The sequence below is a fragment of the Chiloscyllium punctatum genome, chromosome 19 (assembly GCF_047496795.1).
Source record: "Chiloscyllium punctatum isolate Juve2018m chromosome 19, sChiPun1.3, whole genome shotgun sequence".
Classification (NCBI taxonomy): Eukaryota; Metazoa; Chordata; class Chondrichthyes; order Orectolobiformes; family Hemiscylliidae; genus Chiloscyllium; species Chiloscyllium punctatum.
Window position 1 is genome coordinate 41,621,251 of NC_092757.1, and position 13,689 is coordinate 41,634,939.

Consider the following 13,689-nt stretch of genomic DNA (forward strand, 5'->3'; position numbering starts at 1 on the left):
CTCAAGGCACATGGTGTAAGAATTAACAATAGATCAAGAAGCTACCCAATTTGACAACTTGCAGCATTCATAGTCAAGGTTCACACATTGAGCAACAGGGAAAAATCATAACTATGGAAAAAAAACTACCATGTGCGAAAGGAAATTCACAGACAGAAGTAGATTGCAAGTAGTTATGTTAAATACCACACCAAGATACACAAATGTAATTTCCAAAACAACTAGGTTTATTCAACAGTTGGAATACAAAGATTGGGAAACAAAAGCTATTTAACAATGTAGATTTTTAAAAAATCACCATAAATAACCATGAAACATGAAAGCTTAATAATGTACTGCTAACGTAATTTGTTACTGCTAATGGCTTAACAGCCTCAGTGGAAACACACGTCCTCTGAATATCCTGACAGCCACAGAATTGAAAGCTTCAAACCCAGTTACACATTTTTATTTTTCAGTCAGTTGGCCACATTATGGTGATATGCTAAATTGAAACTGGAAAAGGTTTGAACTCTAAAGAAATTTCATTTTCATTTAACCTTTGAGAGATGACATACCCGCTCTCATTATTTCATCAACAAGAAGAATATTGCTTGCAATTACAGTACTGAAAAACAAAACAAAACAAAACTTGTTAACAGTTCAGTTCAATTGTTACAAGAAAATTCAATACAACCTAGTTCAATGGATCAGTAACACATCTTAAAGTAACAGCAAATTTTGATTGCAAATGTTATTTATAATCAACTCAGCATCTAATACTAACTTTTATCTCAGGAACAGAGATGAGCAAGCTGGTTACAAATGCTGGTTTGAAAATTTGTTCAAACTTTTAATTACTTTTGAAGGCCTGGTTGTTTTCTCCACGGAAAATCCTCAGCCAGGTGACTTGCCAACCAATCAGCATTCTTATCTCCCCCATAATAAACTGCTGAGATCACATGAAATTTGACATTGTTCCATTTTCCGGAGCGCAAAATAATGCTTTCAAATCCATTTTCAGTAACATTTCAGTTCAATGCTTAATTGTGAGAAATTATAAACTGCACTAAAGCTGATTCTATATCAATTGATCATGATTTTTATTTTATCTAAAATCACAGAACTAACCCCAATAGTACAAATCTATACAGAAAAGCACAAGACAGCTAGGAGGGGTCACAAACCAAAACAATGCAGTCAGAAAGTTGTGTCAATCTAACTCTTAGAAGGGAACTGGCAAGAGTTGGAACTCCTACATCTGTGGGTTAATAATTACAAACACAGTATAACTCCTTGCATACACACTTCTAAAATTGCATTTTTTTACTGATGATAAAAAGAAAAAAAGACTAAGTTGAACCAGTTATCCTTGGTCACTTCCAGTGTTTTGTTTGTCATTGTGTATTTGGAAGGAATCAAAAAAATGTTCAGAAATCATAGCAACTGCACTGGAGAATATTGTTGGAACAATTCATAGTCCCATTTCCCACTCTCCGCTTATAATAACATCAGTTTATTCTCAAGGGTTCACTCAATCTCATTTTGAAAAAAATCACATTCTCTGCTTCAACCAACCTTGCAAGCAGTGCTCAAGGTCATTACTATTTGTCTTCAGATCCTCTTCATGTATTTATCAAAACCTTAAAAATTGGGTGTCGCCAAGTCCTTGCATCACCAACTAATGAGAAGCACTTTTCCTTGCCTTACATAAGTCTGGTATAAATACCCTTTAACCTTCTCTGCTAAAACAAACTCGATTTATTTCCACCCTAATCTTCTAAAGCTAAAGCCCCTGAACTCTGGAATCAGTGAAATCTCCTCTGCGCCCTCTCAACAGCCTTCATATTCTTTGAAGTGTGGGGACCAGAATTGCTAAGAATCTGGGCTGACGTTTAATCAGAGCTTTATACACATTCTGCATAACTTACCTGCTTTTGTACCCAATATCCCTATTTATGAAATTAAAGCTCTGAATTCTTCACTAATTAATAATATCTCAATATGTTCTGCCAGCTTCAAGGATCTGTGCAAATAAATCCCTCAGGCCACTATGCTCCTGCACACTCCTTTCAACTGTGCTATTTAGTCTAGAATGTCTCTCCTTATCCTTTATGCCAAAATAAATCACCTCTCACTTATTCATCTCAACTCTGCCACTTGTCAGCTCAATCTCATCTTCCATGTCCTGAGTTGATTTGTGTCATATTCTCTGTTTATCCTATCTAACATCCTCCAATCTGAATGATGATTTACAAGTCACGGTTTATGTCCTATGACTAATAGATGTAAAAACACGCTCCTATTCAGGAAGTTTCAATTTTGTTACGCAGCCTTTTTTGTGAAAAGTTAAAAGTCTCAACACCAGGTTATAGTCCAACAGGTTTAAATTGGAAGCACACTAGCTTTTGGAGCACCACTCCATCAGGTGATAGTGGAGGACACAATTCTAAGGCACAGAATTTATAGCAAAAATTTGCAGTGCGATGTAACTGAAATTATACTTTGGAAAATACCTTGATTATCTGTTGTCTTTCATCTGTTCGAATACCACGATAGTTTCACTTCTTTTATGTGTAAATCACAAAACCCGTTTTTAAAAAAAGTTGCATTCTCAGGTTAGCTGTAACAATGAGTGCTAGCTAGACAATATGTTGAAGGTGTAAGCCCCGTCTTCTCTATCTATGCCATGATGTTTAGATTTATTCTAATCTGAAAAGTGAGATAAGAGTTTTACATGAATGCATGCAGTTTTTGAGCAAAGTACAATGTAACTCTGCAAGTACAAATTCACCCCACAAAATGTGCGCGCATGTGGGTCTTTGTCTGTTTGTGTGTGTCTGGGTTGGGGGTTGAGTGTGTGTAATCAGTGTAGTGTGTCTTAAGTCTGTGAGGGGGTGCACATGAGAGTGTAGGAGTGTGTGTATCTGGGGTGGGGGTCGTGAGTGTCTGTGAGAGGGAGTGTATGTGTGTGTGTGCATGAGTGTAGAGTGGTCTAAGTCTCAGAGGATGCCTGTGAATGTGTGTGCGCGCAAGAGTGCGCGCAGGAGTGTGTAGTGCAATGGTCGTCACCTGTAATGTGACATGAACCCCAGGTCCCAGTTGAGGCCCTCCCTATGGGTACCGAACTTAGCTATCAGCCTCTGCTGCCTGTCCTGAAGTCGACCTTGGAGGATGGTCACCCGAAGGTCCGAGGTAGAATGTCCTGGACCACTGAAGTGTTCCCCAACTGGGAGGGAACACTCCTGTCTGTTGACTGTTGTGCAGTGCCCATTCATCCATTGTCATGTAAAACTCTTCTCACTTTTCAGATTAGAATCAATCTAAACATCATGGCATAGACAGAGAACACAGGAGGCTAACACCTTCAACATATTGTCTAGCTATCACTTCGTTACAGCTAACCAGAGAATGCAACTTTTAAAAAATAAGGTTTGGGATTTACACATGAAAGAAGTGAAACTATCATGGTATTCAAACAGATGAAAGACTTAACAGACAATCAAGATATTTTTCAATGTATAATTTCTGTTACATCACACTAAATTTTTGCTATAAATTCTGTGCCTTAGAATTGTGTCCTCCACTATCACCGGATGAAGGAGCGGCACTCCGAAAGCTAGTATGCTTCCAATTAAACCTGTTGGACTATAACCTGGTGTTGTGAGATTTTTTTAAACTTTGTACACCCCAGTCCAACACCAGCATCTCCAAATCACTTTTTGTGAAATATTTCCTCCAAGTCCATACAGACAGCATCCATTGCTGTCTCTTACCCATTTTTTTAAATAAATGTAATCTGTTCAAGAATAATCCTCAGCTCTGCATTAACTTGTAGATTGCTGCATTAACTTGTAGATTGCATAAAAAGCCTCAGAATATCATTTAATGCCATCTATCATGTTCTGCACTCAGCGGTTCTCAGTGTAGGTTACAAGTCATCAAGATAATGCATTCATCAGTTGGAAATTGTATCAGCTGTTTTTGCAAACGTGGATGAATGCAGTTGATATCTTCTCTGCTGGCTTCGTGTTAACAAGACTTCATGCTGCAATTACCATTTCCAAATATCTTTAATTAAATCCAAATTCTACAATCTGCCACACTGGGATTTGAATCCAGTTCATTACCAGGGTCTCTGGATTAGCACTCTAACAATAATACCCCCAAGCCACTGACCTCCTGTGTAGTCTCTCTAAAATGTACAGAGAAAATGCCATGAAATTCAGAGTAGGACCTAATTTTGCCAAATCCATAAATAAAGCCAAGTTCACATTAAAATCTGAAACAAAAAGAAATTGCTGAAAAATCTCAGCAGGTCTGGTAGCATCTGTGCAAAGAAATCGGAATTAATGTTTCGGGTCCAGTGACCCTTCAGAACCAGAAACATTACTGGACCCAACACAGAGACTAGGATTTCTCTCCACACAAGCTGCCAAACCTGAGATTTTCCAGCAATTTGTTTTTGTTTCAGGTTTCCAAAATCCACAGTTCGTGTGTTTTTTTTACACCCTAAAATCTATTTTCAGGTGTTTATACTATACCCTTAGCATTCTGCAACATCAATAAAACCTTGAAAAATCCACACCTTGCAATTTCCCAAAACAGGATATTATTCTGTTCACATACCTGGAATGAAGCAACTGCTTCTTGACATTATAGTTATCCCAAACCCCAGCTTCTCCTGCTAGCATTGGCTCACCTGTAAAGATAATAGGTGAAATAGGAGATACATTCCAATAGTAAAAGGCCACTAGTGAGAAATCATCCACTTTTCTACCAAAATGAATGGGATCTAGATACTAACTTACCAGTGTTCAAGTTTACACCAACAAGCTGGCCAGATTCAGAATATTCTGTCTGAATTTTTACAAGAGTCTCTTGAGGATCATATCCAGAGTTTTGTGCAAGTACCTGAAACAAATTATGAAGTACTTATTCTGCAATTATTCTGACTCAAGCATTGTTAGAATGACCGTCTTTTATTTAAATTGGAGGTCAAAAGAGGACTGTAAAAGAAAACAGCACTAATAGTAATGAGCAACAAAACATTAGTAAGAAAAGATCTGGTTTCAGAAGATCATGATAGAATCAAAGTGGAATTTAGGAATCACAACGGTCAGAAAACACTGAGCAGTTTATAGTCTGCAGACAATGGCATGTTACAAAGACAAAAGGACAATCTGATAATTGTAAGGGACTCCAATCTTCACAGGCTGAGGCAATCAAATTGGCAAATGCACGCTACAAGGAAGAAAATAGCAGTAGCACTGGCAATAACTTTCAATTCCTCTCTGCCAGATGGAGGACAGGCCATATGGTATTACCAAACAGGAGAGGAAAGAATAAACCAGGAAACTACAGGACAGTCAGTCCTCAATAGTGACAAACCTATCAGAAATTCTGTCCTTCAGGAATTGCTTATCAGCCTCCCTCAGAATTGCTTATCAGCCTTTGGAGAGACGGGGATTGCAGCAGGACCTTGATCAGCTGGGGAAGTGAGCCGATAAATGGCAAATGGAGCTTAACATTGATAAGTCAGAGGCCTTGTATTTTGGAAAGTCAAATGAAAGCAGGAATTTCATGGTGAACGGAAGGGCCTTAAGAGTTCAAGTGCATGGTTATCGAAAAGTGGAGTCACAGGTACACAGGGCAGTGAAGGAAGCTTTTGGCACACTGGCCTTCTTCAATCAAGACACAGAGTATAGAAGTTGGAAGTTTTGTTGCAGTTGTACAGGACATTGGTCACACTGCATGTGGAGCAGTGTGTTCAGTTTTGGTCACCTTGTCTTAGGAAGGACATTATTAAACTGGAAAGAGTGCAAAAGAAATTTACATGGATGTTGCCCAGACTCAAGGGTCCGGAGTTATCGGGAGAGGTTGTACAAGCTAGGACCTTTTCCTTCACAGCATGGGGGTTTTGGGGGGGGCAGGCGCGGAGGTGGTGAGAAGGAGAGAAAAAAGGAGGGGGGTTTGGCTCTTTTCCCCCAGGTTGGAATCAAGGAGTACAGAGCAACAAGGCATCAGTTTAAGGTTAGAGGGGAACAATTAAAAAAAGGGAAGTGGAGGGGCAACCTTTTTTTTAAAAACACGGTCGGTGGTACATATATGCAATAAGCTGCAGGCAGAAGTGGTTTAAGTATATTACCCAACATTTAAAAGGCATTTGGACAAACATGAATAAGAAAGGTTTACAAGGATATGGGCCAAGTGGAAGGAAACAGAGTTAGCACTGAACATTTTAAGTTGGCATGGCCCACAGTGAGCCAAAGGGCTTGTCTCCGTGCTGTAGGACTATGAATTTACAAGACCATTGCGTAGATGAGGGTGATGCATTTCAGTCTACTTGAACTTCAAGACTTGTGAAAGATGGGATCCAAGAAATTCTACTAATTGGATCAGCAATAGATTGAGAGGTAGGAAGCAGAGTGTTATGGTCAAGAGGTGGTTTTCCAATTGGAAGCCAGTGTCCAGTGGAGTTCAGTGTCATGACCCTCGCCATTTATACAAATAATTTACACTTAAATATAGCAGGAATGGTCAGCAAGTTGGCAGAATGAAAATTGGAAAAGGGGTAAAAGATGGGGCAATGTTAGTGTCTATTCCTGGACTGTGAGGCTTGTCAGATGGGATAATGAGTGGCAAGTGGAATTCAATTTGGACAAGCATCAGGTTATGCACTTAAGATAGATAGGCAAGGGAATCCATGAAGAACAATAAAAGTTGCCTTAGCTATAGAGTATTAGTTATGGAGAGAGATCAGACAGACTGGGGTTTGTTTTCTCGAGAGCAATGGAGATTGAGAGAGGAACATAATTGAAATGTAATAAAATTACAAGGGGCATAAATATAGGGTAGGCATGAAGAAGCTAATAACCAGGACATAGAAGGGGCAGGCATTTAGAGGAACTGAGCAAAGTTTTTTCCATCAAGAGGTGGTGGCGACGGCGACAGATGTGAAGTCATGGGCATACCATTTGTCTTAGACAATTATCTTCAGGAATTCACTAGTTTGAGCTCTGGGTTTCAGAATGTCAGTGGTTGGAGTCACTTAGAACAGTACAGTACAGTCCCTTCGGCCCACGATATTGTGCCAAGTATTTATCTTAATCTAAGATCAACCTAGCCTACACATCCTTCAATTTACTGATGTCCACGTGCTTGTCCAACAGTCACTTACATGTCCCTAATGTCACTGACTATGCTACCATCACTGGCAGTACATTCCATGCACCCACCATTCTCTCCACAAAGAACCTACCTCTGATATCACCCCATACCTTCCTCCAATCACCTTAAAATTATGACCCCTCATGACAGCCATTTCTGCCCTGAGGAAAAGTCTCTGGCTATCTACTCTATCTATGCCTCTCATTACCTTATACATCTCTATCAAGTCACCTATCTTCCTCCTTCTCTCCAGTGTAATAAGCCCTACCTTCCCTCAACTTTTCTTCAAATGACAATCCCTCCAAGTCAGACAGCATCCTCTCTAAAGCATCTACATCCTTCGTATAATGAGGCAACCAGAACTGGACACTTTCAAAAGTGATCTAACCAGACTTGTGCATAAATGAGGCAGAGGACAAGATCAGATGACAGATTAAAAATATATAAGCAGTCCAAGATAAACAGCCAGCAAAGTCCCTCAAAGGACATGGATAGAGCAAGGACAGGAATAGTTGTTGTAGTTTTTAACATTTAGATGTTTCAATAAGAACAGAGAAGATGGCAAAAAAAGGGTGGGGGGGGAAATATAACATTGTTAGTCAAGGATAATATTACCATGGCAGAAAGGATGTTTGAGGACTTGTCTACGGAGGTTAGAAACAGGAAGGGAAAGGTCATCCTGGTGGAGTTAGCTATAGGCCTCCAAATAGTTCCAGATAGGTAAAGGAAAGGATGGCAAAGATTCTGAATGGGAGCGAGGTTAACAGGGTAGCTGCTATAGGGGCTTTAACTTTCCAAATATTGACTGGAAGTACTATGGTTCAATTACTTTAGATGGGTCAGTTTTTGTCCAGTGTGCGCAAGAGGGTTTCCTGACACTATGTAGACAGGCCAATAAGGGGCAAGGCCACACTGGATTTGGTACTGGGTAATGAACCCAGCCAGGTGTTAGATTTGGAGGTAGGTGAGCACTTTGGCAATAGTGACCACAGTACCATTATGTTTACATTAGCTTAATACCGCACAGCAACAGTTATAGCTAGGGGAAAGGCAATTATGATGTGATTAAGTAAGATTTAGGATGCATAGGATGAGGAGAGAACTGCAGGGAAATGGACAAAATTGAAATGTGGAGCTTATTCAAGGAACAGCTACTGTGTATCAGTGATTAAGTATGTACCTGTCAGGCAGGAAGTGGTCATGTGAGGCAACTGTGGTTTACTAATGACCTTTAATCTAGTCAAGAGAAAGGCAGCGGCTTATGTTAGGATGAGATGTGAAAGCTCAGTTAGGGCACTTGAGAGTTACGAGTTAGCCAGAAAAGATCGAAAGAGAGCTAAGAGCAGCCAGGGACATAAGGTGTCTTTAGCAGACAGGATGAAGGAAAACCCCAAAGCTTTCTATAGGTTTATCAGGAATAAAAGAATGATTGGAGTAAGATTAGGGCTAGTCAAGGACAGTAGTGGGAAGTTGTCTGTGTAGTCAGAAGACATAGAGGAACCACTAAATGAATATTTTTCTTCAGTATTCACACTGGAAAAAGAATGTTGTCGAGGAGAATAGAGAGATACAGACTACTAGATGAGATTGAGATTCACAAGGAGGTGGTGTTAGCAATTCTGGAAAGTGTGAAAATAGATAAGTCCCCTGGGAAGGATGGGATTTATCCTAGGATTCTCTGGGAACCCAGGGAGGAGACTGCCAAGCCTTTGGCTTTGACTTTTATGTCATCATTGTCTACAGGAATAGTGCCAGAAGACTGGAGGATAGCAAATATCCCCTTGCTCAAGGAGGGGAGTAGCGACCACCCTGGTAATTATAGATCAGTGAGCCTTACTTTGTTTGTGGGTAAAGTGTTGGAAAAGGCTATAAGAGATAGGACTTATAATAATCATCTAAGAGGAATAAATTGATTAGGGATAGTCAACATGGTTTTGTGATGGGTAGGTTGTGCCTCACAAACCTTATTGAGTTCTTTGAGAAGGTGACCAAAAAGGTGGAGGAGGGTAAAGTGGTTGATATCATGTACATGGATTTCAGTTTGATAAGCTTCCCACAGCAGGCTATTGCACAGAATATGGAGGCATGGGATTGAGGGCGATTTAGTAGTTTGGATGAGAAATTGGCTAGCTGAAAGACGAGAGGGTGGTGGTTTTGGGGAAATGTTCATCCTGGAGTTCAGTTGCTTGCGATGCACCGCAAGGTTCGATTTTGGGGCCAGGGCTGTTTGTTATTTTCAGAAGTGATCTAGATGAGGGCACAGAAGGATGGGTTAGTAAATTTGTGGATGACACCAAGGTCAGTGGAGTGGTGGACAGTGTTGAAGCATGTTGCAAGTTAAACAGGGACACATAAGCTGCAAAGCTGGGCTGAGAGGTGGCAAACGGAGTTTAATGCAAAAAACTGAGGTGATTCACTTTGAAAGGACCAACAGGAATAAGGAGTACTGCACTAATGGAAAGATTATTGGTAGCATAGATGAACAGGGAGATCTGTGTCCACATACATAGATCCCTGAAAGTTGCCAGTGGGTTAATAGGGTTGTTAAGGCAGCATATGGTGTGTTAGCTTTTATTGGTAGAGGGATTGAATTTTGGAGCCACGAGGTCATGCTGCAGCTGTACAAAACTCTGCAGTATTGCGTATAGTTCTAGGAACCGCACTATGGGAAGGATATGCAAACGTTGGTAAGGGTTCAGAGAATATTTACCAGGATGTTGCCTGGTATGGAGGGAAGGTCTTGAGGAAAGGCTGAGGGACTTGAAGCAAGAGTTGACTTAATTGAGTCATAAGATAATTAGAGGGTGAGATAGGATGGACAGTAAGGGCCTTTTTCCTCGGATGGTGATGGCTAGCACGAGGGGACATAGCTTTAAATTGAGGAGTGATACATATAGGATGGATTTCAGAGGTAGGTTCTTTACTCAGTAGTAGGGGCGTGAAATGCCCTGACTGCAACAGTAGTAGACTCACCAAGGGTATTTAAATGGTCAGTGGATAAACATGGATACAGTTAGAGGTACAGCATGGAAACAGACCCTTCGGTCCAACCCTTCCATGCCGACCAGATATCCCAATCCAATCTAGTCCCACCTGTCAGCACCCGGCCCATATCCCTCCAAACCCTTCCTATTCATATACCCATCCAGATGCCTTTTAAATGTTGCAATTGTACCAGCCTCCACCACTTCCTCTGCCAGCTCATCCATACACGCACCACCCTCTGTAAAAAGTTGCTCCTTGGGTCTCTCATCTTTCCCCTCTCACCCCAAGCCTATGCCCTCTAGTTCTGGACTCCCCCAACCCAGGGAAAAGACATTGTCTACTTATCCTATCCGTGTACCTCATGGTTTTATAAACGTCTATAAGGTCACCCCTCAGCCTCCGGCGCTCCAGAGAAAACAACCCTAGCCCATTCAACCTCTCCCTATAGCTCAAATCCTCCAATCCTGGCAACATCCTTGTAAATCTTTTCTGAATCCTTTCAAGTTTCACAACATCTTTCTGATAAGAAGGAGACCAGAATTACATGCAATATTCCAGCAGTGGCCTAACCAATGTCCTGTACTCAATATTCTGACCAATAAAGAAAAGCATACCATTGGCCTAAACCTGCATTCCTAATGCCCCTATTGAATGTCTTAAATGAAATTGCCTGACCATTTAGAGTAATGCATTCCATATCCAAACTACTCTTCATTGTGGAAAAGTTCTCATTACATTTGTTTCTTTTGCAAGTCTGTGCCCTCTCATTCGTAATAATTTTACAAACAGCAAATTTCTCCCCATGTACATTTTTCAAGTCTGGGGTCTGGACACTTCAGATCACCCATTCATCGCTCCAAGAGAAACCGTCCCAACTTCTCCAATTTATTTTCATGACAAAGGTGCCTCATCCCTGGAAGCATACTTCAGAAAACGTTGGAATCAACGCAGAAGTATGGCATCCAGAACAATAGACAATACACCAGTTTAAGTCTTAGAAGTATTTCAAAGATTCATCATACCTGTCTTGCTCTGTACTTCACGCTCTTGAAGCCTATGATGCTACCTGTGTAATGAAGTCTCTCCGAGCATGTGTTTAAAGCAGTGCCCTAGACTTCATACTGACTGTCCACGATCCTTGTAGCAAAATATATTGTGTCTCACTTTTCTGCAATTAACCTCACCTGTCATCAACACTTCGATACCTTTCAAGTATCAAACTGTCCTTCTCAGTTCATAATTCCTTCAAATTCTGTAACATCTGCAAACTATGAAACTGACCCCTCTCTAACATTGATAAAAGATCGATAAGGATAGCAAGCAGAGGGTGGGCACTATCAGCGCGTTTTAAAATTGGCAATGAATAGTGGAGTGCCACAAGGGTCAGCGTGGAGGCTTCAGCTTTTTAATCATCCATGTTAATGACATACAAATTGACACAGCACAATACATCTAGGTTTGCTGATGCCGGGCAATAATTAACCTGCGGAGGAGGACACTGACTATAGCTGCAGGCAAGTAAAATGAGCAAGCAGCATGAAGTGTGAAGTCATGGGAACAGAAGAGCAGAATCTCTTCTATCGAAAGAAAAAGACAAGCTTATACAGCTGAAGTTCAAAGAGACCTGGGTGCCCTAGTGGAAGGAATGCAGCAAGTTAGTATGCAGGTGCAACAGCAGTTAGGAAGGCCAATGTCATAATGGCAGCTCTAACAAGTGGATTGAAGTACAGGGAAAAAAAAAGGTCTTGCTTCAGAACAGTTTGGTGAAACTACATCTGGAATACTCAGTGCAGTGAAGTCTCCATATTTAAAAGATTGGAAATGCAGTACATTGGAAATGGTACTGCAAGGGTTCACTAGATTATACTCTGGGATGAGGAGTCTGTCTCATGAGAGGTTGAATAAATTTGGTCAAAGTTCTCTGGAGTTTAGAAAACTAAAAAGGTGCTAGCAAGAAGTGTGAATAGTTGAAATTTGATTGGCTGTGCTGGAAGCAACCAATACTCCCACACCCCCACATGTTTTGGATGCAAGAGAGATGGGGGAGGGTGTTCACATTTTTAAATTATTTCATTCACGTGATTCATAAAGGTGAAGGGGGGGGTCCTCAGCTTGTATCAAGCTATGCTGGAGGACTGCAACAGGCCCAAGACAGAAATGCTTGAATGGAAACAGTGTTCTATTGAAATGGCAGGCAGCTGAAAGCTTGGGATTAATTTTTGTTTTTACAGTATGTTATGCAAAGTTGTCACCCAGTCTACGTTTCAGCTTTCCAGTGTAGCGATCCCCACTGAGTATATAGTAGATTTATATATAATAGATTAATATATTAAATATAGTAGATTAGATTTATATATAGTAGATTAGATTGAATCCCTGCCTCACCTGGAAGCCTTTGGATAGTGACAGAATGCTGATAAAGGAAGGGGACCTTATGCTTCATGGTAGCATCCCAGATATGCCATTTGTCTAATGGACTGCTTTCTGAACCGACCTGCTCTCACTGTGCAAAAGGACATCCACTTTGTACACTCAAATTTCCCCTAATAAGTCACCATCTTTATCATACCCCTCTTTTTTGCTTTTCACACCGAAGTGCAGCTCTAAAATAATCCAAAGCTGAGGCAATGTTTACAGCTCTGGGAACCACATGATAGGAAAGATGGAGCATATCAAAGAGTACAGAAGCATTTTAAAAGAATGATTCCAGGGATGAGAAACTTCAAGGATAGACTGAAGTAGTTATGTTCTTATTGCAAAGAAAGCAACTGAGGAGAGATCTCAGGAAGTTTTCAAAATCACAAGTGTGCAGATAGAATAGATAGGGAGAAGCTGTTCATGATCATAAAATTGAAGTAAGTGTAGGTGTTGGGCTTTCACAACACTAGGCTATAATCCAATGGGTTCATTTGAAAGTACAAGCTTTCGAAGGCTGCTCTTTTGTCAGGTGAAGTAGAGGGAAACAGAAAATTTATAGGCGAACAGAACATTGCAAGATGATTCTAGGTAATTAAGAGTGACAAAAGAGTAAAAACAGTGAAAGTGGAGTGTCGACAGGCTGAACAACATGTCTTTGAAGGTGATCAGAAATGTCAAATGGTGCGAGTAAAGTGTCAATAGCAAGTGAAGGGATGACATATGATCGATTAAGGAAGAGAATTAATTACAAAAAGTAAAAAAAAAAATAAGAGCACTGCCTGTGAAAGCAGAGGTGGCATTCAAAATGGGTACTAGATGATTATTTGAGTAGAAATGGTGTGCATAGATATGGGAGAAAGGTAGTAGATTGGTACTAGGTCACAGAACCAAAGGCGACAAATGACCTCCTATGTCATAACAATTCTATGACTAACGTGACATTAGGCCATATCGTAGATCAGCCATGTGTTGCTCATTCACCTACACAGCTGAATTAACAAACATACAAAATCCTGAAGCATCCTGACAGCGTGGATGTGGAAAGGACGTTTCTAAAAGATTCTAGAGTTTCGGTGGGATGACAGGATTAAAAAGGTTGAAGGTAGGCAAGAATGTGAAGCAATCAGATCATCCATG

At 40.6% G+C, this 13,689-nt stretch overlaps 1 protein-coding gene across 1 annotated transcript in view; it reads right to left on the minus strand.

Moving 5' to 3' along the window:
• Positions 1 to 206: 206 nt before the first annotated feature.
• Positions 207 to 13,689, minus strand: part of cct6a (chaperonin containing TCP1, subunit 6A (zeta 1)) — a 34,608-nt gene continuing 21,125 nt past the window's right edge. Inside the window, exons 12-14 of the mRNA XM_072589252.1 lie at positions 4,791 to 4,893; positions 4,609 to 4,681; positions 207 to 607 (exon numbers count right to left, since the gene is read on the minus strand). Coding sequence (XP_072445353.1) covers positions 535 to 607; positions 4,609 to 4,681; positions 4,791 to 4,893 — 249 coding nt within the window. The 3' untranslated portion in view covers positions 207 to 534. The remainder of the gene's footprint in view (positions 608 to 4,608; positions 4,682 to 4,790; positions 4,894 to 13,689) is intronic.